General features: G+C 39.8%; 1 protein-coding gene across 1 annotated transcript; it reads right to left on the bottom strand.

Moving 5' to 3' along the window:
* Positions 1 to 629: 629 nt before the first annotated feature.
* On the bottom strand, positions 630 to 22707 carry zc3h15 (zinc finger CCCH-type containing 15). The gene is made up of 11 exons (XM_056291799.1): positions 22518 to 22707; positions 17541 to 17642; positions 16989 to 17091; positions 12007 to 12159; positions 11579 to 11670; positions 8078 to 8260; positions 7061 to 7141; positions 4917 to 4982; positions 4547 to 4666; positions 2287 to 2422; positions 630 to 2118 (listed from the first exon to the last, which is right to left on the bottom strand). Exons 1-11 carry the CDS (start codon positions 22590 to 22592, stop codon positions 1931 to 1933), a joined length of 1299 nt encoding a protein of 432 aa, XP_056147774.1. The 5' UTR covers positions 22593 to 22707; the 3' UTR covers positions 630 to 1930.
* Positions 22708 to 23769: the final 1062 nt, after the last annotated feature.

Genomic DNA, 23769 nt, shown 5'->3' on the forward strand with positions numbered 1-23769 from the left:
AAAAAGATCAAAGTTTCCATCTTATGATGAAATGATTTGAGTAGGCATATTTGGATTTTAAGTCAAACTGGGAATAGTCGGGAGGAATAAATGGTTTGTGTATGTTGTGTTGTACAGGGAACAACAAGCCATCTTATCTGAAATATTTCAAAACGCTGTAATGCTTGTAATTCTAATATGTTCTGCTGTTCTTTTGATGTATAAATGCTTAGTGACCTGTTAAGACTACTGGAGGTATCTTAACATTTCTATGAATCTTTAAGCCCTTTTGCAATCTGAAGTATGGATGTCAACCTGTTAAGCATCATAAATGTTTAATGTTCTCTTTGATTCCATTCCATAATTTTGCCACGTGACCATGCCATTGCATCACCCAGGAACAATGCCAGTGTGGAAAGTGTTTGTTGATAAGCCAAGAAATCCGTATTCAGTCAGCACCGACACCACCACTCTTACTGGGTAATTCTCAGGGTTCAAGATCACCATTCATTTATATTTCCCCATCTTTTGAGTGCAGCATGTTGCTCTCTGGGTTGGAAGTTTCAAAGAAAGTTGACAATTCTAATATCGTCTCATTTGGTAATCGACTAAATTGCGACTTGGACCAGCCAAAAGGACACAAACACCATATAGAATGATCTTTATTCTTTTTGCAGGCAGCTCACTTGAGAGCACATTCTTATTTACAATGTCGGGGTGGTGAATGATGCTTTTCCCCCACGGGACACAGCTCGCAAATAAACCCATTTTCCTAAACTGTGCCAATGGAGGTTAACCACAGCGTCATCATTACTCTCTTTTCAGTGTCACCCCAAAAAGGACTAACCTAGTTTTAGGTGTTGGCTCTTAAAGCAACATTCATCAGATATCATTTTTGGGACTCGCCATAGCAGAGGATGTCAGCAAAACTTTGATGTCAAATAAACCAAGTGGTTTTGACCTCGAAATGAAAACATCAGCACAACTCAAAAGAAAATAGGAATCTCCATGAGAAATCAAATGAGTCTTGTGTCCAGAAATTGTGACATTAAAACAACTTGGCACACATTTGAACTATTTTGGACACAGTTTTAATCAGAGCAGGTGAAAGTCTGCACACTTTGCTTTCCCCTGACGCACGTGTTCATTTCCCACTGCGTTTTCAAATGGACCATTTTCAAAACAGTTGAGAGCATCTTGAGTTGACTTAATAGGCAGTATTGTCTCAAAATTACTTTTGCTTCTAAGTTTTTATTTGCTCAAACTGACATGGAACTTTATAGTCCTGCTGAGATGTTTCCATGAATCACTTAGCCAAGCCAACAAAGCCAGCCCTCATAAACTACTACTTTTAAAATAATAAGAGCCTTATCAAGAATTAGCTAGTTCTTCTTAGCTAATTAAAAGCATGTTGCCATGACTTCATTTTAAAGATTTGCTGAGGACATTCATGTGCTCTGGTGAACCCCAACTAGCCCCAATTCAAAAATCTGGCTAGTCTTGGTGAGCAAAGCTATAGGTTAAGAAATCCCGAGAGAAAGAATGGATGGATGAGGGATGAAAAAGGGGTGATACAGAAAATAAACGGTGGGCAGAGATGAAAAATTATATCTTATATCTGGCTTTATTACTTGATTCTTTGAATTTTAAAAATCAAACACTTTCAAGTGCTTAACAATCTGTGGTTCTGGTGGCACTGTTCACCTGTTTGTCTATGTCTGTCTAATGAACATTTTGTCTGTCTCTGTCTATACCTGCCTCTCCAATTAGGATTTTCCTGTTTCTAGTCGGTCAATTAACTTTTGTTCGTCTTGTCTGTCTTTGTCCGTCTGTTTGTCTGACTGTCCGTTCCTCATGATCCTCATTCTTCTAGTTCTGTGACTCCATCAGTCCTTCCCTTTGTCAGTTAGTCAATTAATCCATCCTTAACAACAATGTCCATCTCCCCCACTCAATCTTCCAGTGCCAGTGTGTTCAGTTCCTCATCCAGTTCTTCCAGGTCTTCTCCCGTGAACAGGTTTTCATCCACTGGCACCTCCTCCTCTTCTTCCTCCTCCTCCTCCTCCTCCTCCCCACCTCCTTCTGCTCCTGACAGCCCATTGGCCTCCACACCACCACACGCTTCATCCTGTTGCTCCTCTGTAGGAAGGGAAAGGATGGGAGGAGTGGGGAAACAGGGAAGGAGAGAGGTGTGTAAACTACAAAAATGGCACTTTTAAAAGCAGAAGTGGCCCAATTTGTTTTATATTTACCATCAATTATTTAGGAAACATTGACATAGATTTTTAAAAAGCTTTTCTGTATTACCATCATCTCCCGCCGTCGGCTGGGTCTTATTCCTAGAGGTGAAACGGTCCACAGATGCCACAGTGATTCCTGTGTTGTCTACTTCTTTAGGAACGAAACGTGATAAGTCTATGTCCTGGAATGATGTTGGTTCAATCTAGAATAAATCATCCAACAATAAAAGCTTAGATGGGATGGAGACACTTGGCATGGGGTAAAGGCAGAACTCTTGCACATGTAAAACAAGATCAAAAAGGGCACAAAAGTAGATTCTCCTGTGTATTAATTTTATTTTAGCAACCTGCCCAGGTAAACTCATACCTACCCACTTCAGAGCTTAGACAGTAAACCAGCAGTACTCAACCATGTGCCATGGAGGGCAGAGAGTATGCAGGTTTTCATTTCAACCGGACTCCACACTGGCTAATTTCACTGAACAGCACAGCTTCAGCCAAAGATGAGGAGCTAAACAGTGAAATCCGTTGGTGTAGAGTCTGGCTGGAATGACAGCCTGCATACTCTTGGCCCTCCATGGCACATGGTTGAGTGCCACTTGTCTAATCTGTCAGTCAAACGTTCTTGTCTATGCAGCTCCCAACAAACAGGAAAATAACTGAAATCAAGCACCAAAAACGCAGCTGCAATAACTAATTCACTGCAACTATGATCATTTAAGTCATTGTTCTCTTGAGTCGCACTGCAGGTGCCATGCTGCATGTAAAGTAAAATTAAAAACATAACCTTAAGGTTTCATGAGATCAAGGTATGGCCACAGGTCAAGTTTGCTTTAGAAAAGTAGTAACCAGAAGAGGGAAAATATATCCAGCTAGTTTCACAATACTGTACAAATAAACTGAAATTATTTCACTGACATAAGTGTGAGGCTTAATTGAAGGTATTGCTTTAGCAATGATTAGATACTAACCATAAGATGTAACCAAATTTATAATAAAAGTTGGTTTTTACGAGTTTTGAACAGCATGTTTTTCAGTGACCCAACTGTAGAGATGGTACTGCTTTGAAAGTAGGGGAGAGTAGCTGAATGTAGTCTAAGTTAAAATTACTTAAGAAATACATGTAAATTTAATAGTTATGATCAGTATTGAAGTTGGTCAAAAGATTTAATGCATTGAAAGTGAAAAACAAAATTCATGTGTAATATTTTTATAGCACTTTTAAGGAACTGAACATTTTTTGCACCGAGGGTAAAACGTCATGATTTTCTGGAGGGGTGCCCAAAGGTTAAAGGAACTGCTTGAATTCATAGTTTGAGCCTTGTGCTCTGAACAAACAAAGAAATGCACTTTATTTTATTTTTTTATATTATTGTTCGGGTTCTGTATTCATTGACATTTTATAAATAAATTTATTTTATTTGTCTAAATTCTTCTTGTTACAATTGTTTTCATTTCTACTTGTGCTGGTCAATTATGAACACTACATAAAATAGCAGGAAACTGGTTTTTAAGTTGCACAAATAACTGAGTTGAGAGAAGGTCCCTGAATACAAATGACAGAATAAGACTGAATAATGACATCCGACAGTCTAAATATGTAGGCTTGGACTCTGTGTATTCTATTCTTTCTAGCAATTGAAAATATTTCTTATGTGTTCACTATTCCAAGTAAAGAGAGAGAGCATGAGGAGGAGGCCAACATCACATTACAACATCACAACAGTCTAATCCTAATGTTAATTTAAGTTCAGATATTCCTCTAAATCCACCTTAAAAAAGGCCAAGTTTCTTTTGCCGGCGATAGGTCGCCGGCAAAAGTCCCCTCGCCAGAGTCTCACTCTTAACTTTTGTTGAAACTTGGCAGCCCTGTCTAAGAGGAGGTCTGAGAGAGGAAAGCTTTTATGGCACTGCAGAGGTTTGGTATTTATGAGCAAAAGGTCAGTTCACAAAAGGTATTATTTGTTTGAAATTTACCTATAAAATAATGTTTGCTGCTCACCAGTTCATGGAATAACTGCTTAGTGGAGGGAAAACTGCTTTTTCCTTGGTCCTTTTACATTTTCTGTGGCATTCCCAAGCATACTGGAAAACCATTAACCGTCATGCAATGGACCAACTAATGAGTTTTTCTAAACATTGTTTAAAAAAAACAAAAAAAACTACAGGCTCTTGCTAGCAGTTTAGCAGTTGTTAGCGGCTTAACAAAAGCACACCCAAAGCTAAACTCCAGAACATTCCTCCTGATTCAAACTGTCGATGTCAAATACTATTACTGTGTGCCATGTCGACACAGCCAAGGAGTGCATGCATGACTTAATTATTACCTGTTCAACATCATCATCATCATCATCATCATCATCTTTGGCATATCGTGTGTCATCAGCTTCATCATCATCGTCATCAATCAGCTCCGGACGGAACTCAAACACCTCACGACCACTGACCTACAGATGGACATTGAAAAATTAACATTAATTATTTTTATTACTATTAAATCAATTTTATTAGTCTGCTTAGTCTTCACTACCAACAACAAGCTCAACACCACATCTTGAGTAGTTTACTTCTGAAATAGAATACAAGCTCTTGATCTTGGTTTAGTAGCAGGATAAGCTGAACTCAACGCTGGAGTATTTCTGTCCACCAAAACAGAAAAAGCTAGCAAGAATGATAGACAAAGAGAATCATTCATACCCCTAGCGATCTTCCCGCCTTAAAGTCAGCCTTCTTTTTCTCCATGTCCTCCATTGCTTTTTCCACCTGTCAATCAAAATTTTTGAGTTATCTGAGAAATGGATTTTAATGAAATAAAAACAAATAGCATACATATAAAAAAGTGTTTAAAGGGGTTATGTGTATTGACCGACTGTCGAATTCATACTCCTAATAAATAGGGGGCAGCATATTATCAGAAAGTTGGGGTGAAATGCACAGTCCCTCCCCCAAGTAACTTCGCCCAACAGGTTTCTTATGGGAATTTCGAGTGCAGAGGACAGATCAGCGCTTTAGCCATAAGGATTTCTAGTTTGATGCTACTCATGCGATTTTGCACCCATGTACACAAAAAATACATAAAAACATAGTAAAACTTATCGAAGCAAAAATATTGGACCTTAAGTTTATCATTTGAGATATGAGCGTTTGTATGGAGGGTAGGCATCCCATAGACAAACATTACATGACCACATATGGCGCACTCTAGCTGAGACACTAAGGGCCCTCCCTATCTTACACCCGGCGCAAAGCGCAGTGCAATTGTCATAGCTAGTTTCTGACAGACAGAATTGTCATTTTCCCACCCAGTGCCTACGTTGTTTAAATAATAAATGTACTTGCGCGCCCATGGGCATGTTGATCTTAAAATGAGGCGTGGTCATGTGCATTGTTGGCATATTGCCATCTTGAGGCGGTGGAAAGCATTGTGCCATTGACCAACAAAAACCTGGTCTAAAGTCAATGGCGTAGTATTTTCCTGCTATTTAAAGGGCACATTCAGATAGTAAGATGTGCCTACATTTAAAAAATGTCCAAAAGGCTGTAATTAGAATCAGAACTAGGGGAAAGCATCAGAAAACATCACAACTGGTGTTTAAGTGAGCGCTGAACTTTTGTTTTCCCCATCTCTTGACATCATTATACTGTTTTCAGCATTGTGCAGCCATTCCGGTGATGCCAGACGACGCCTGCTTCATCTCAGGGAGCTTTGGTGGATTCCTGCTGCTCCCGTAGATGGTCTGCTTGTGCTCTTTCACTTTGTGCTCAAGCAGATCTGTTTCCTCAGCAGAAAACCTGCCGAATCTGCCATTTAAATAGCACTGCGCCAAGGTGCAAGTGCATTCGGCTTTTAAAGGGAATTGGAGATAACATTCTGATTGGTTTAATTCATGTTATGCCCAAAACACACCTATGATTAAGAGACTAAGTACAACCCCTTTGTGCCTTACTTTGTGCCCAAATTATGTGCCACTTAATTATCAAAAGTGGATTTGGACATGCCCTAAATGCACTTAAGCCATGCGCTATAGATCGTTTATAGGGCCATAAATCTTCCAAATTTCTGCCAATTTTACATCGCTATAACATCCTCAATTCTCACTCTATTAGAACATGATACATCAAAATGTTCACCGACTTCTTGTGACACTCATGATGTAAAAAACAAAATCTGAGCTGTATGATTTACAGTTTTTGAGATATGAGCATTTGTTAGGAGGGTGCGCACAAGTACCCTCAGAGCAGCGCTACTTTCTCATCCTCGCATGTTGGACTGAGGATAGACTGGATGCAGCAGTGACTCACTATCACTTCTTGAGGTACAAAGTGCTATTATAAGATGGGACAGGATGGGCTGGGACTAGCTGGTTAGCATGCTAACTTCAGTAGATATCTCTGCAACACAATACAGATGTCTTTGACATAATATCAAAATTGTTATATCTTCACTTTCTGTTGGTAATTTTTATTAATTTTTGAACGTTTTAAACTAAAATAATTACATTTATTCCCTTTAAGGATAGGTTGCTAATGGAATGCAATCTCCCAGCTACTTTCAGATCTCATGGTAAGCGAAATGCTTTTGGATGAAATACGTAAATCATTTTAAGCTTCAAAATATAGGACACTGTCACAAACCCTCAAGCTTTTCTAGCTTTGTCTGACAATTTGTCAGAGGAACTCTATTCATTCAATTGAAAGTATCTCACTATATGTGCAGTATGCAGAAAAGCATTTAATCACATCACCAAGGTTAAAATTAAAATTATCTGCGATTTCAGAATTTTAGAGGAAATCACATTTCCCAGGCCTTAAGAGAAATGAAATGATAAAACAGTTCCAACCTTCTCCTGCCTTTTCCTCTTCTTCCAAGCCAGGAAAGTCTCCAGGGTGATGCGAGTCACATTGACCCCGAGAGCTGATCGCTGGGGGAGGGAGAGCGAGAGGAGGGAGAGCCATTAGAATGTAACACAGAAAGATTGTATTCAAGGCAAAATGAGACATCAGAAGCTTGGGGTGAGATCACTAATTAAAACACAAGCTACTTTGAATGGGAACTGATTTGCAGCTCAGTCAGGCAGTACGGGCTACTTCATTTGCCTGTGTACATTTTTTAACCATCTCAGTCATACCCTGTTACACCCCCCCCCCACACACACACACACACAAGCACCCCACTCTTCCCCAATAGGTGCTTTTTAATGCCATCTTTTCAAATTTCTTTAAAGTGCCTTTCAAACATCACTAAATGCAACAGAATATGAAAAATTGAATGTTCCATTCATCCATCAGTTATCCAAGCCGCTTATCCCAACTGGGGTCGCGGGCTTTAAGTGTCTGAACTACATCCTCTTAGTTAAGAACATCACTGCATAAAGATTAAAACCACACCAATAGTATTAAAAAAAACAATTGTTATAAAACACAAAGCTTGAGACTTGCAAAAGGATCAGAAAAAGACTTTGGGGCAGCATTTATTGAATGCCTGAAAAAAGATTAAAAAATATTTTTCATGAATAAACAGTCAACCAAAAAAAAGCAATCTCTTCCATGTTTCTAGCAAAATATATCCATCCATCCATTATCAAAACTGCTTATCCTGCTCTCGGTTGCGGGATGCTGGTGCCTGTCCCAGCAGTAATTGGACAGCAGGCAGGGAGACACCCTGGACAGGCTGCCAGGCCGTTACAGGGCCAACACATTCACACCTAGGGACAATTTAGTATGGCCGATTCACCTGGCCTACATGTCTTTGGACTGTGGGAGGAAACCGGAGCACCTGGAGGGAACCCACGCACCCACAGGGAGAACATACAAACTCCACACAGAGGGGACACAGAGGATGTTCCATTCATTCTTACCTCATTCTCTATCAGTTCCTCCAGCGAGATCTCTTCTTCCTTCTCCTCCTTCTTCTTGTCTTTTTTCAATACAAAACCAGGTGGCAAGGCGTGCCTGTACATGCAGGTATCACCGCCTGCTGGGCACACCCAGAACCAGCCATACTTATTACCCTCTATGGCCTCCAGGAAGTACCTGCAGACCTGAAGACAAAAGGATGTAAAAAAAAAAAAATTCAGATGGTTTCGCTTTTTATTTATAGATGGAAGCAGAACAAGTAAACAGCACCTAACTTTTAACTCAATATTCCTTCAACACTTTCTGTATTGATTTATTGTGTAACTGTAGTTTTCTTCAAATGGCCATGGGAGGAGGTGGGACATTTCAAGGGATAATTATATCCTGAGGACATGGAGTGGACATGTCCACATGGGATTTAATTATATCATGAGGACATGGAGTTTATGTGTGTGAGAGCATGTGAGTGTTAATGTTCTCTGACATATCTGCACATTTCAAAAATTAACGTGCTGACTGCAGTGCTAAAACTAATCAACTTTAAAAACAGTCTGATGTTGAAATTGGCGTTCTTGTTTAAAACCTCTATAAGCTGCTTACCCTCTATGTTCCTTATCATCTGTATCCAAGCTTGTACTCCACTTGCACTTGGACACAGCTTCCATCTTCCCTGTCTTTTTTGTGTTTTTTCCTGACTTTCTTTGGGGTGGGTGGGTGTTAATGATCACCTTGAAGGCATGTGTTGGACAAGTGCCCAATTACACCTCTGAGCTCTGAACCCCCTGTGAACCCATGTGCAGCCTGAGATTCTCGGGCGGCGTTGTTTAGTTGTTTCCAGTCTAGGCTGAAGCTTTGGGTCACACCAAGCTTTCTCCATCAAGGCCCCTGGGCTCTGACACAACCTGCCTGACAAGACTGGCCACGCCAACTAAGCATCCTCATTTTAAACATTGTGAAGATGGGGGAATCTTAGTTGTATTTGAGCCACTGCATATATTCTGCTTTTCTTTATAGTTGAAATTATTTTGTATATTGGCTCATGTAATCCAGTGTCTTCATTTATCCTTTTTTTTTATTGACACTTTTTTTAATCAACCACCTTATTATGTCCCGATCAGACCGAGCGCTTTTTGCAGAGTGCAAAAGTGTAGTGCACCACACTGCCTTTTTGTTGAAAAACAAAAGGTAGTGGCGCATGCGCCTTATGCTGGATTTTTTTTTTTTTTATTGTTGCTAGGCAACCACTGAATCATCTGTCCTTAGCGTAACCATTATTTTGCTGTGAAGTTGCTTTTTATTTTGACTAACTAATTGTAGCTAACTTCCTAGTAAGTAGGTAGTTAGTTAACTACTTAGTAGCTAGTAGTGGTAACTATGGTTGGTAAAGTCATACAGCTCTGGTTGTCCAGCAACAGCCACTGCTAATTTGTCCTCCATGTTGTCTCCACTTTTTGTCATCACTACCACAGAAGGCCTGCATCTCAATTCATCAGACTGGACAACGGGAAAAACGCAAATGACGCTGGGTGCTTTTCTACTCTGAGTTGAAGTTTTTGGCTGGACCGGCCAGCGGGGCCAGCCCTACAACTGCTAACGTCTGTGACTTATCATGTTTAGAGTGACAGAGAATAAGTTATACGATTGGGCCGCTGGATCAGGTGACCAACGACGTCACTTAAGTTACACATTTGGTTGGCTGACCACCGACGGAGTTTCCCTACTGGCCATTGCTTTTTCAAAATGAACTGGCACAGAGATTCCAGTTCATTCCACATTTATCGCATGCTAATGAACGTAATATATTGCTGCACATGGATACTGCTGAAACACTAAGAATGGACTATTTCGCTGCTCGTTCCACATTATGCACAGTTAACAGTCCAGCATAGAGTGGAGTAGGAGAGAAAACAGCTCCCCATACGCTGACAGGCATGAGGGAGAACGCACGGTTAAAGCACCCCAAATAATCATTCTAACAAAACACTCAATACAGAGCGAGTCTTACAGCATTTTCATATCTCATAAGACTGCTTCGTAGCGTGCCTGAATACGATTGCCCCCCCCCCCACTCCCCTGCTGCTCAGCTTTCACATTAGTAATGTTCTGTACACACATACTTTTGTATCTACACACTCCGATACAGTAGGTGGTGGTATGTACCTTGTTGGTTTGCAATCTACCAATAAACACAAAACAAAATCGTACACTTGCATCATCAACTGCAACATTTGTTTATGTTGTTGCTCCTTTGTAGAAAAATGTATCAATTGCAAAATCCCAAACCCATATAGTGGAGTCGACCTTAGAAAAACAAGAGACATTCTCAGAAACAGATGAAAGAGGAGGGGGAGTTAACAGATACATAGAATAGTTATAATTACAATTAAATTAAGTTCTCTTTCAAATCAAACATCCCAAGATGAGTTGGAAGTACTGTTCTTGCAACTGCATTTATAGCCTCTTTTTTTTTTTAAACAAACATAGCTTAACCATGCCATATGATGTGCTACTTCAGTATACTTTAACAACAAATATTACCGGGACCACTACAGAAAATTGTAGATGAACATTTAATATCCAGGAATTCACATTATAGACACTACCACTGACTATCCCTGAAACAAATTGGCCACAATTTCCAACATTGACAATACATGGTCCAGCCATATACTAGGTTTTGACCTAGTCTTGTTTCAACTCGAGGTGTTCATGGCACTCCTGCAAAAACGCAAGGGTATAGTGCAGAAAAACACGAGGCGCTAAGCAACGCAAAAGCATTGAGCAAAAAGCTTCACTCTGATTGAAAACAATTACAAAAAGCTGCCCAGGCTACTAAAACGTGCTCTGTCTGATCAGGGCCTGGATAGCTGTCATTTATTTTGCCTTTGCACTTTAAGGTAAACAATCATGATGCGAATATTAGCACTACACACAGATGTATAAAAAAAATGCAAATAACAATGCTACATTATACAGATGTATGTAGCACTGACATTCACATTTTCTTATACAATGCAGCCTATCAGCAAACCAGGAGGTAAGTTTTGGCATTGACAGATGTCCACTGGTAACCTCACTGGCAGACAATTTCAGCAGCGTTAAAGAGACACACAGAAGAATGCTAAGTGTTATGGCTGTTAATGGAGCCTTATGCCTTCTACATTCTACAGAGATAATTTCAAAAATCATAATTGTTTCCCATTAAACTGGGAAGCAACCACCAGCCAAATGCAAGTAAATTATATCTATGGCTTGTGAGTATATCCATTAGATACTTTGATGGGAAACAAACCATATTAAGGAAATCTTAAGCTGTTTGAAAAAAATCACTAGTTGGTCAGAATGTAAAAGCTGCTGGTCAAATTCTGGAGGAATACCTTCATGTACCTCTATTGGCTGGTGGACAAAGAAGCCCCTTTTCTGCTTTGCATCTAGCTTTCCCATTTATCCATCATTACCAACAGCCATGCACTGCCTCTATCAATCCAGCCAGGCTGACTTACAATCTGTGTTTTGGCCTTCTTTTTCTCAGCTTCTCCGTGTTTTTTGTTGACCACCTCCTCCAGCTTCTTCTCATCCCAGTTCTCCATGGTGTCTAAAAACAAAACAAAACAGCCCACAAGTATGTAATCAGATAGATTAGATAGATAATAGACTAGACAAGATTAATTAAAACAAGATAGGTAGATAGATAGATGCATACATGATGGATAGACACATAAGATACATTTACATTTTTCTATTCAAAATGGGGTTGCAAAGTGATATACATTCAACACAAATGTCAACATATTAAAACCTAACCATGTTTAAAAAAAAAAAAAAAACAAGTGATTCAACATTACATCTGAATGAATCAGTAGAAAAATAAATATTCTCCCTCAAACAACGCCCCCCCCCCCCCAAAAAAAAAGAACACTAAGATGCACACCTTTCTCCAGATCTTCATCTCTCTCATCCACATAGACGCTTCTCTTCTCACACTTCCTCTCCAGAGACAGATCGTGGCTAAACTTGCACTTGTCACCCTTAGTACACTGGCCCTGCTTAAAGAACGCGCACAGCACTGACTTGGGGTCAACACCTACAGAGGGCGAGATTGAGACAAAACGGTTAGAGTAAATAATTTATACATCTCACTTTGAGCACTTAAAGGAATGCGCTCTGCACAGAATTAACATTTTTATATGTGCAGAAAGCGAGAGACAGAGATGGCAGAGGATAAAAGGAAGGGGGAAAGATGAATTATACTGCAGCAGACTCGGTAATCTGAGATAGCACACTTATGGACTGATGAAAAACTACATCTTGACTCAGACAGAGACAGCAAAATGAGGAGAGAGACAAAGTTAAAAATATGGCATTAATACTATACAGCCTTGTGCTATCAGCATAACTTAAGTACTCATTATCAGAAATATGATTGCACTTTTTATGCCTCTTATAGAGCTGTTACTAGTGGTGTAATAGAACATAGTTGATCCGTGAACCATGTGGATCCCCCCCATGGTTCAGCAGGTATGTGAACCACAGAATAATTGAAAAGCCGCTGTTACTTTAACAGTAATAATTCCCTAAATCTCGATGCACATTTGTGCTGTGTGCTGTGTTTTATTCTGAAGCGCAATGATTGGCTGGTTATGTAGAAAACAAAAACAACAAAAAAAGGCAGTGGAGCGAAAGAACTTGAAAAGCCTCCAGCATCATTTAAGTCTCATGTATGGGAGCACTTAAGCTTCGCTGTAAAATATATTGATGGAAGAAGGGTGGCGGACAAAACCATTACAGTGTGTGTAGGCATTGTGCCACGAGAAAGCCATATGAGAATGGCAATACATCGAGCATAGCCTCCCATTTGATGCAATGTCACCCTGAATGTTGTTTTCATTTAAGACCATGGGTACTTGCTTTAAGTGTTTTAAAGAATAAATGGAAAGCAATATTTGTCTCCCTTTTATTTTTTTGCTGATCCAAAAAATGATCCGATCCGTGACTAAAAACCGTGATACGATCAAAACTGGGAGTTTTTTCAATCGGTTGCACCCTTAGCTTTTACCAGTGCAGGTGTATTGTGTGAATTCTTTTTTTGTCAGTGTACAAAGATGAGAATTAAAACTAGGAGAAAGCAGACAAGATTGCCAACCAACTACCTGATTTACTAAATGAGCTGGCATAGCAACCAGTAACCTACAGCAGCAGGAATTCTACAAGCAGTTGGAACAAAACATCCTTGACAAACCAAACCGAGTTTTCATTTCCTTTGTATCAGCAGAAGCAAATCTCCAACAAAGAAACGGGGAACAGCAAGAGGATCTCTATTCAGCAATTTAAGGGAACCACGTTCTGTTACCTTTAGATCAGCCTCTGGTCACTCAAGAGTTTGAATAAATTTCATAACCCAATGCAAGTGTTCTTAATAACATACACTACCGTTCAAAAGTTTGGGATCACCCAAACAATTTTGTGTTTTCCATGAAAAGTCACACTTATTCACCACCATATGTTGTGAAATGAATAGAAAATAGAGTCAAGACATTGACAAGGTTAGAAATAATGATTTGTATTTGAAATAAGATTTTTTTTACATCAAACTTTGCTTTCGTCAAAGAATCCTCCATTTGCAGCAATTACAGCATTGCAGACCTTTGGCATTCTAGCTGTTAATTTGTTGAGGTAATCTGGAGAAATTGCACCCCACGCTTCCAGAAGCAGCTCCCACAAGTTGGATTGGTTGGATGGGCACTTCTTTGAGCAGATTGAGTTTCTGGAGCATCACATTTGTGGGGTCAGTTAAACACTCAAAATGGCCAGAAAAAGAGAACTTTCATCTGAAACTCGACAGTCTATTCTTGTTCTTAGAAATGAAGGCTATTCCATGCGAGAAATTGCTAAGAAATTGAAGATTTCCTACACCGGTGTGTACTACTCCCTTCAGAGGACAGCACAAACAGGCTCTAACCAGAGTAGAAAAAGAAGTGGGAGGCCGCGTTGCACAACTGAGCAAGAAGATAAGTACATTAGAGTCTCTAGTTTGAGAAACAGACGCCTCACAGGTCCCCAACTGGCATCTTCATTAAATAGTACCTGTTAGAGCCTGTTTGTGCTGTCCTCTGAAGGGAGTAGTACACACCGGTGTAGGAAATCTTCAATTTCTTAGCAATTTCTCGCATGGAATAGCCTTCATTTCTAAGAACAAGAATAGACTGTCGAGTTTCAGATGAAAGTTCTCTTTTTCTGGCCATTTTGAGCGTTTAATTGACCCCACAAATGTGATGCTCCAGAAACTCAATCTGCTCAAAGAAGTGCCCATCCAACCAATCCAACTTGTGGGAGCTGCTTCTGGAAGCGTGGGGTGCAATTTCTCCAGATTACCTCAACAAATTAACAGCTAGAATGCCAAAGGTCTGCAATGCTGTAATTGCTGCAAATGGAGGATTCTTTGACGAAAGCAAAGTTTGATGTAAAAAAATCTTATTTCAAATACAAATCAATATTTCTAACCTTGTCAATGTCTTGACTCTATTTTCTATTCATTTCACAACATATGGTGGTGAATAAGTGTGACTTTTCATGGAAAACACGAAATTGTTTGGGTGATCCCAAACTTTTGAACGGTAGTGTACCTATGTGTTTATGTTGTCAGAAAACTATGGCTACAAGAGTGACTTGTCCTTGTGTTCTCAGGTATCAATCTTACATCCTAAAATCTCACTAAGATGCATCACTGGGACCTCATGTCAATTTTGTTGATAAAAGGCAGCCATTTGAACAGTTTTAATTTAAAAACAGAACTACCACATTAATATTACGTCTGAGCAAGGTATTTTACATCTGTTTGCCAGCATCAACATTTAGCTTAAATCAAACAAAGGTGTGTATATGTTAGCAGGCTAGCTAGCTGTCTCTGCACTTTAGATTTTATACTTTTGAGTAAAGCGCCGCAATTTTTTTTTTGTTCCAATTTGATAGAGGGAAGCTTTGTGTAGAATTAAGACAAACATTCTGACTAACAGCATTTCGACAATTTTATAGCACATCAAAATATGCAACAGTTTAAGAGGTGCAAAAATGTGAATATTATGAAGCTTTGCAAGTGGGATCACATATCTATCTATATTTAATTTTTTTTTCACTGAGCTAAAAATGTAAACAGATTTTTGTTTTTGCCCCCCATCTTTCATGAGTTGAAGTAGCATATTGACCCGAATAACACTTCATCCATCCATCCATTTTCCAAGCCGCTTATCCTAATTAGGGTCACAGGATGCTGTAGCCTATCCCAGCAGTCATAGGGTGGAAGGCGGGGAAACACCCTGGACAGGTCACCAATCCATCTCAGGGCCCTGAATAGGACTAATTTTTGGAAAAAATACCTTTTGAAGACCAGATCTTTTTATAAAAGAAAATCATTTTATTTGAAAATAATGATAATAAAAACACATTGAAGAAAACAAGGTAGGCTGTTTAACATCTTTTAAATAACATTTTCAATATCCTTTTAGATGAAACTGTCACATTTAGACTAAATAAACTGTAATCACACTTTTTAAATCAATCACTTATGCTATATAAATACCATAAACATGAAAATAAAATGTGGTATTTCTAAGAACAATTAAGCTATCCATCTCATAGTGAAATAAACAACTATATAGCCTATCAAAATTTCAATAACTGCATAACCACTGAAGTGAAGTCCAATTGTAGAACAGTCTTAAAACAAATCTGACAGAGAAAAAAAATAAGACTAGGCCAAAACCTAGTGTAAGGCTGGACCATGACTACATTTAGAAAGCGGCTGTTTTTGCGCGACTACGTCTTAAGAAGCGGCTGTTTTGACATCAGTTCCGTGAACAGCAGTTATACTGGACAGCAGTTTTCAAACCCTGTTTAAACTGTTAAAATATCACAATTTTTTTTTTTACATGAAATAATTAGCTGGCTACAAGATTCACTGCTGCCATGATCAATGGAAAGTCTGGACGTTACACCCCTTATAAATGCGCTTCAGTAACCACCAACTTTCTGAAGACACAAATAATCATCACTCTAATTGCGTGTGTCTATTAGCGCCGGTTTGGAGTGGCCCATGGAGGTGGTGGGGTTTTGGTATGGGGAGGCATATTGTAGGGATGAAGACCATGGATGCAATTTGTCAAGGGCAATTTGAATGCACAGAGATACCGGGATGAGATCCTGAGGCCCACTGTTGTGTCATTCATCCGCCACCTACAACTCATGTTTCAGCATGATAATGCATGGCCACAAGTTGCAAGGATCTGTGCTGAATATCTGGCAGCTGAAAATGTCTCAGTTCTTCCACGGCCTGCATGCTCACCAGACATGTCACCCACTGAGCATGCTTGGGATGTTCTGGACCGGTACATACAACAGCATGTAGCAGTTCCCACCAATATCAAACAAATTGGCACAGAAATAGAAGAGGAACAGGACAACATTCCACTGGCCGCAAAATGATCAACTCTTTTTGAAGGAGATGTTTTGTGCTGTATGAGGTAAATGGTGGTCACACCAGATACTGACTCATAATTCTATTCCGTGAACAGAATTACCCCCCCAACACCAAGTTTTGGGGGGGTATCTGTGACCTAACAAGGTAAGTAGGGAAATCAATTGATAAGTGCCTGGCACAAAACGGCTGCCGTGCATCACCCAGGTGGGTGCTACACATTGGTGGTGCAATGTGAAGCATTTTGGGTGTCTAGAAAAGCGCTATATAAATATAATTATTATCATTAATAAATCATTTTCAGCTAATGTGTTTCTATTTATGAACTTCAGTTTCATAAAACCTTTGAAATAATCACGTTGCATTTAAATTTTTGCTCAGTATAGTATTTGCTACAAACTGACTCTCACCCATTTCAAAAATCACTAAAGGACGTGTGTTACCTTTGTTGACTTTCTGAGCAGCCACTACAGGTTTAAACAACTCATTGAGTTCATCCAGCTCCTTCTTCTTATCAGACTTCTTGCTGCCCTTTTCTGCTTCAACCTGAGCCATCGCCAAGCAAGCACAAAAAAGACACATACAGACAAGCGAGAGTGAGATTCATTCTAAATCTCTAACTTGAATAAACCAGACATGACAATGGCACAATGTTTACTAGCACAGTTTCCACCCCAATATTTGCACGTATGGATGCATAAAGCAGCTTCTCCACCCCACTACAAATGAAAATGCCTAGACAGCTGAAAAATCACAGTTCATAGTCAAATGTCTGGCACAGTCTTTGGCATTTCAGTTTAGTGGTGAGTTGAAGATTATTTAAAAGGAAAGGGAGGAAGTGTTGCAATTATAGTGTCAGAAAAAGATGCCTAGCAGGAGAGAAGAGGAAAATGATCTCTCAAGTGCTGCAGCTGGACTGAGCAAGCAACAAGAAATTAAATGAGGGGAACAGTATAACAGGTCTGAAAGGATTGCAAGATGACCGGCCCACTAACCTGTCTGGCACTTTGTTGTCCAAATTTAACCTGCTGAGTGACATTTTTTATGAACTTCTGCTGTTTAGCTCCTTTCTTGTTCTTCAAACCAAATGTCTTGTCCTGGAAAACAAAATATTTCTTATTATACAGTATAAACATCTACACCAATACCCAGTGAACAACTTGCTCCTACTTGAAGAGAGGGATGGTAGCCATGACAACAGTTGTTTTCTATAACTTTTACTTCTTAAAGATCATTATTTTGTTTAACCCCCCCCCCCTTTCTTCCCGACTGTATCTGGCCGATTACCCAACTATTCTGAGACGTGCCGGTCGCTGCTCTACCCCCTCTGCCGATCCAGCCAGGGCTGCAGACTACCACATACCTGCTCCGATACATATGGAGTCACCAGCCGCTTCTTTTCACCTGACAGTAAGGAGTTTCACCAGGGGGATGTAGCATGTGGGAGGATCACGCTATTCCCCTCAGTTCCCCCTCCCCTCTGAACAGGCGCCCCGACCAACCAGAGGAGGTGCTAGTGCAGCGATCAGGACACATACCCACATCTGGCTTCCCACCCGCAGACACAGCCAATTGTGTCTGTAGGGACGCCTGACCAAGCCGGAGGTAACACGGGGATTCGATCCGGCGATATCCGTGTTGGTAGGCAATGGAATAGACCACTATGCTACACGGACGCCCATGTTTTGTTTAATTTTCTGATAACTATGGTCCATAGCAGGGTCCAAAAATAACACCTGCCATTTACCAAATGCGGGTAAATTTAGTGTTTGGTGGGTAAATTATGGAGACCATCTGCCACTTTAGCCAGTAGAAAAAAATGACTGTCCTACACGTGCTGGAGAAAGCTGCTGGTTTGCTGTCACGTCAATCTGCTAGATCTGCCATGCTGCATATGTTGTGCGTAGTATGTAATTGTGTCAATCATCAAAATGTGCAAGTTTTTCTTATAGTATTTAAGGTACTTGTCATCCGGGCAGCTGAAACAAACCCAGCTACACTACCGTTCAAAAGTTTGGGATCACCCAAACAATTTTGTGTTTTCCATGAAAAGTCACACTTATTCACCACCATATGTTGTGAAATGAATAGAAAATAGAGTCAAGACATTGACAAGGTTAGAAATAATGATTTGTATTTGAAATAAGATTTTTTTTACATCAAACTTTGCTTTCGTCAAAGAATCCTCCATTTGCAGCAATTACAGCATTGCAGACCTTTGGCATTCTAGCTGTTAATTTGTTGAGGTAATCTGGAGAAATTGCACCCCACGTTTCCAGAAGCAGCTCCCACAAGTTGGATTGGTTGGATGGGCACTTCTTTGAGCAGATTGAGTTTCTGGAGCATCACATTTGTGGGGTCAATTAAACGCTCAAAATGGCCAGAAAAAGAGAACTTTCATCTGAAACTCGACAGTCTATTCTTGTTCTTAGAAATGAAGGCTATTCCATGCGAGAAATTGCTAAGAAATTGAAGATTTCCTACACCGGTGTGTACTACTCCCTTCAGAGGACAGCACAAACAGGCTCTAACCAGAGTAGAAAAAGAAGTGGGAGGCCGCGTTGCACAACTGAGCAAGAAGATAAGTACATTAGAGTCTCTAGTTTGAGAAACAGACGCCTCACAGGTCCCCAACTGGCATCTTCATTAAATAGTACCTGTTAGAGCCTGTTTGTGCTGTCCTCTGAAGGGAGTAGTACACACCGGTGTAGGAAATCTTCAATTTCTTAGCAATTTCTCGCATGGAATAGCCTTCATTTCTAAGAACAAGAATAGACTGTCGAGTTTCAGATGAAAGTTCTCTTTTTCTGGCCATTTTGAGCGTTTAATTGACCCCACAAATGTGATGCTCCAGAAACTCAATCTGCTCAAAGAAGTGCCCATCCAACCAATCCAACTTGTGGGAGCTGCTTCTGGAAGCGTGGGGTGCAATTTCTCCAGATTACCTCAACAAATTAACAGCTAGAATGCCAAAGGTCTACAATGCTGTAATTGCTGCAAATGGAGGATTCTTTGACGAAAGCAAAGTTTGATGTAAAAAAAATCTTATTTCAAATACAAATCATTATTTCTAACCTTGTCAATGTCTTGACTCTATTTTCTATTCATTTCACAACATATGGTGGTGAATAAGTGTGACTTTTCATGGAAAACACGAAATTGTTTGGGTGATCCCAAACTTTTGAACGGTAGTGTATGTGGAGATGTATTGCGGGAGAGGAGCCCCCAGGAAAGAAAAAGAAAACAGGCGAACTTCAGGCCTAAGAGACCACTGCTGGCACGGCCAATGTAAGCACACCCTTCTCATATCATAGCAGGAGACAAGGAGGAAAATCACTATGAGAGTGAATTGTCAAGATGATTGAACATGCTACTACAGAATAAAAAAACAGTAATATGAACTATGACTCTGAACATTACTATTTATTCTTTTTTCTTGTTATTGTTAATTTCTCTATAATTGTTATTTTCTCAAACTCCTTAATAAATGACCCTTGCACTTAAAGGCGAATACCACTGAATTTATCAATTCAAATGTGTTCCATTTTAGAGTTGAAACACTTGAATCAATACTTCTGCATACAGATAGTGTTACCATTACCATACACTACTATAACATTGATTGAGAATCGCATGAGACCAAAATAACATGCTAAATAGTAATAATAGCAAATTGCAATAGTAAAAAGCAATTTTGTTTCTTTTTTGTTGGTTTGTTTTTGGCTGGTAAAAAAAATCTTTCTGGCCAGTACATTTTTTCATCTACCAGCCACCTTGGCAGGTAAGCCAAAAACTTAATTTTGGACCCTGGCTATAGTGACACTGATAATTGCATTGGTGATTGGGAACTCTAAATCCAAGATCCATTCAAGATAAGTCACCCTGGCAACTCCAATACTGTTGTCAGCACTTTGCCCACCACCAAACAAAAACCATGGTTATACCTGGATTTTTGCTATTGATGTTGTAGTTTTAAGTTCTCCTATCAAGTCTGGTCTCTTATATCTGTTTGATAACCACAACTTCACAGCAGCAAAACAGGCAGAAATTGCCATGTTTGAAGAAGCAGCCAAGACATACAGCACAATGCACCAAATCAGATTTTCCATGATAGTCCTAATAAATTAAAATAGGACACTGCAAAAGTGTTTCATGATTTGGATATTTATGAATTAGCTAATTTCATAAAATATTCCAATAACAGAAAGTATTAAAAAAAAAAAGAAAAGAAATTTGTTCACATGTAACTCTTCAGGAAAGTGGCTAAAACTCTACAAATCACTACCCACTTCAAATAAGACTCACATTCCTATGTATGTGCATTAATGCAAGTGTTTTCGTCCAAATCGGTGAAATAATTTAAAACTTTCTGCATGTTTACTACATTCTATGCTACTTGTAACATGTAATTATGGCAATTGGGCTACATACTTTGAGTGTCTGCTATTAAGTAATGCTGGTAGTAGTGGGGGTTAACAGATGAAAAATTGGTTGTCTTTCCACTATATTGAAACAAAACTTGCAAACTGATTTGATGGCTTTTATACAGTTCCACAAAGATCTTAATTTGAGCCACATGATGTGCCAAAGTGACTAGAGGGAATCCTGCGAAGTCCATACTATGATTTGGTATGTTTGGCTTATTCATGACATTAAGATTAATAAGCCAAATTTGATTTGTTTAGGGTTAATATTGGACAGTTAAAACAACTCTAGGCCAAATGCCACTGAATCACTGAGGGTACTAAATTGTGTACTTCAAAAAAAAAAAACCCCCCAAAAAAACAACACATTATTGTTTGGCAGATTCCAGCAGATCCCCCTAGCTGCTCCCATGATTTGCATTTTGAGCCATAGAAAATCTGACAATACTTGAGAACATGATCAGGAATCAGGAACAATAATCACATTTCTGTCACTACTGATATCTTAAAAATGGGCTCAACTAAACAGTGAACAGTGGCAGAGTATTTTAAATTGAGGATCTTATTAATCACATCAAATTGTAGTTGTAACTTATAAGCCTACCTTTTACAAGTTTTAGTAGTGTGTGCAAAATGAATTTTCTATTTTAGTACTTTACATTTTCAATGATATTCCTTTTGGTAAAACTAAAATATGATTTAGTGACAAGTAGTAGTCCTTAAGCATGCCAGAAAATGCCGGCCATTTACTATTTTGGTAAACCTGCAAGTTCTGGCACTTTCAATGATAGTCCTTTTGATGAAGCTAAAATAAGATTTAATGGCAAGTCGTATCCTTAAGCATGCCAGCAAATGCCTGCCACTTACTATTTTGGTAAACCTATAAGTTCTGGCACAACCTGCGTTTCTGTGCTTGAAACGAAGCAACATAGAGATAGAAATGTAAGAGGCTATAAGAGGTTATCAGAACTGAAGGCTGATGTCTCACGAGTAGACATGACAGAGAAGATGATTTGGATCCGGGACTTTCAGGTGGGCCCACGGCACCGCTTTAGTTAGGTCTCGAATTGCCAACTCTGCAAGCCTACAACCTTATTTCGTGATAGGAAGGTTCACATTTTGGATTAAAGATCTCCCCGGTTAAATGAATAGCAGCCACCTCAGACTGAGATTTGTTGACCATGGTTCAAATCAAACTCAAAGGCTACCCAAAACTAATGTTAACTGAAACGGACGTCACATAATGCAAGTACAGGGCCTCTTGGCAGCTGGAAAGCTAGCTATAGGTTAGCAACCTTCATAGGCGTAAAAAAGGCTGCAGATGAAGTTTAATTATAAATGTAAAGAAATGTGTGGAGCCCATCTAGACGGTGTCTATCGAGTCGTTATATACCAATGTAAAAAAAACCCATTTAGCGTTTGTTCATCTGTTCTTTGCTACTCTGCTTGTAATCAATTCGGGTTAGCAAGAGCTAGCAGTTAGCCCTACGAGGTGCTCTACCTAGCGTGAGCCGAGGCTAGTAGAAACATGCTAACTCGCATTTTTACCTCTATTATCTTCTCCTTTTTCTTCTCCTGGGTTTTTTTACTTCCCGCGGCCTGGGCGGGTTTCTTTGGAGGCATGGCGGACCAAGTTCACTTGTCTGTAAACCCTTTAAGCTATATAATATTTATTTTAATGTGGTGTTTTGCTGTGAAGCCAGATTCTCTTTACCCACTTACTAGCACAGCCAAGGCACTAGGCCACATGTGACAGGTTGTTTCTACGACGACGTGCATGACGTTTTCATGAACTTCACCGGCACTAAGCCATGCCGGGTGTTGTAGTTTTTTCTTTTTTAAAAAAAAAACGGTCTGTACGCCCATGAAATCTGCGGAAGCCACCAAGGAATGTGACCTTCTCAAAAGCCTGTAGCATTTGGAGGGTTTTCTTTAGCTTCTGTAAAATCCATAACATGACACCATTAAAGAAAATATATTCTATCTATTTCAATAGATTATATTTGGGCCACTGAATCAAGCTGGCGGTCTGCAGCCCACCCACCGCGACTCATGTCAGTTTTGTCGTGGTTTTGGTGCCTGACCACCAGATGTCAATGTTGCCATTTCTCACAATTTAACTGTAACTGACAAGAGACTGTATGTAACCAGGTGATCTACAAAGTCTCAAGATCTCGCTTAGTATCATTGAGAATCATGAATTTAATGCTACTACTACCACTGTCATTTTTACTAACACTATTTCTAATACTATCTATAATACTTTATAATACTTCTCCATGGATTGTCACCTTGTCATGGTGGAGAAACTTGCGTGGTCCTGAGATCCCGAGAGCAATGCCGTCTGGATGATGATGATGATGATGATGATAATTTATGATAACAGTAATGATAAGGTGTGAGAATGAGACGGTGTGTCAGAATAAGACGAAATATGACAGTGTGTCACCCTGAAAGCCTGCACAGACCAGCTGGCCCTCATCTTCACACAGATCTTCAACAGATCACTGGAGCTGTGTGAAGTCCCCTCCTGCTTCAAATGCTTCACTATCATCATAGTCCCCAAGAAACCTTCCATCACTGGGCTGAATGACTGCAGGCCCATCGCCCTGACATCTGTGGTCATGAAGTCCTTCAAGAGACTGGTATGACTCACCTGAAGGATATCACAAGTCCCCTGCGGGAGCAGTCAATGTGGGACTGCACTACATCCTGCAACACCTCGACTCCCCAGGGACGTACACAAGGATCCTGTTCATGGGCTTCAGCTCGGCGTTCAACACCATCATCCCAGAAGTCC

The sequence above is a fragment of the Lampris incognitus genome, chromosome 13 (genome assembly GCF_029633865.1).
Source record: "Lampris incognitus isolate fLamInc1 chromosome 13, fLamInc1.hap2, whole genome shotgun sequence".
Classification (NCBI taxonomy): Eukaryota; Metazoa; Chordata; class Actinopteri; order Lampriformes; family Lampridae; genus Lampris; species Lampris incognitus.

Coding starts and splice junctions, on each gene's coding strand:
- zc3h15 (XM_056291799.1), bottom strand. CDS start 22,592: ATGCCTCCAAAGAAACCCGCCCAGGCCGCGGGAAGTAAAAAAACCCAG. Junction 2,423..4,546: donor ATGATGATGATGTTGAACAG/GTAATAATTAAG, acceptor GATTTATTCTAG/ATTGAACCAACATCATTCCA. Junction 2,119..2,286: donor GCCGACGGCGGGAGATGATG/GTAATACAGAAA, acceptor CCCTTCCTACAG/AGGAGCAACAGGATGAAGCG.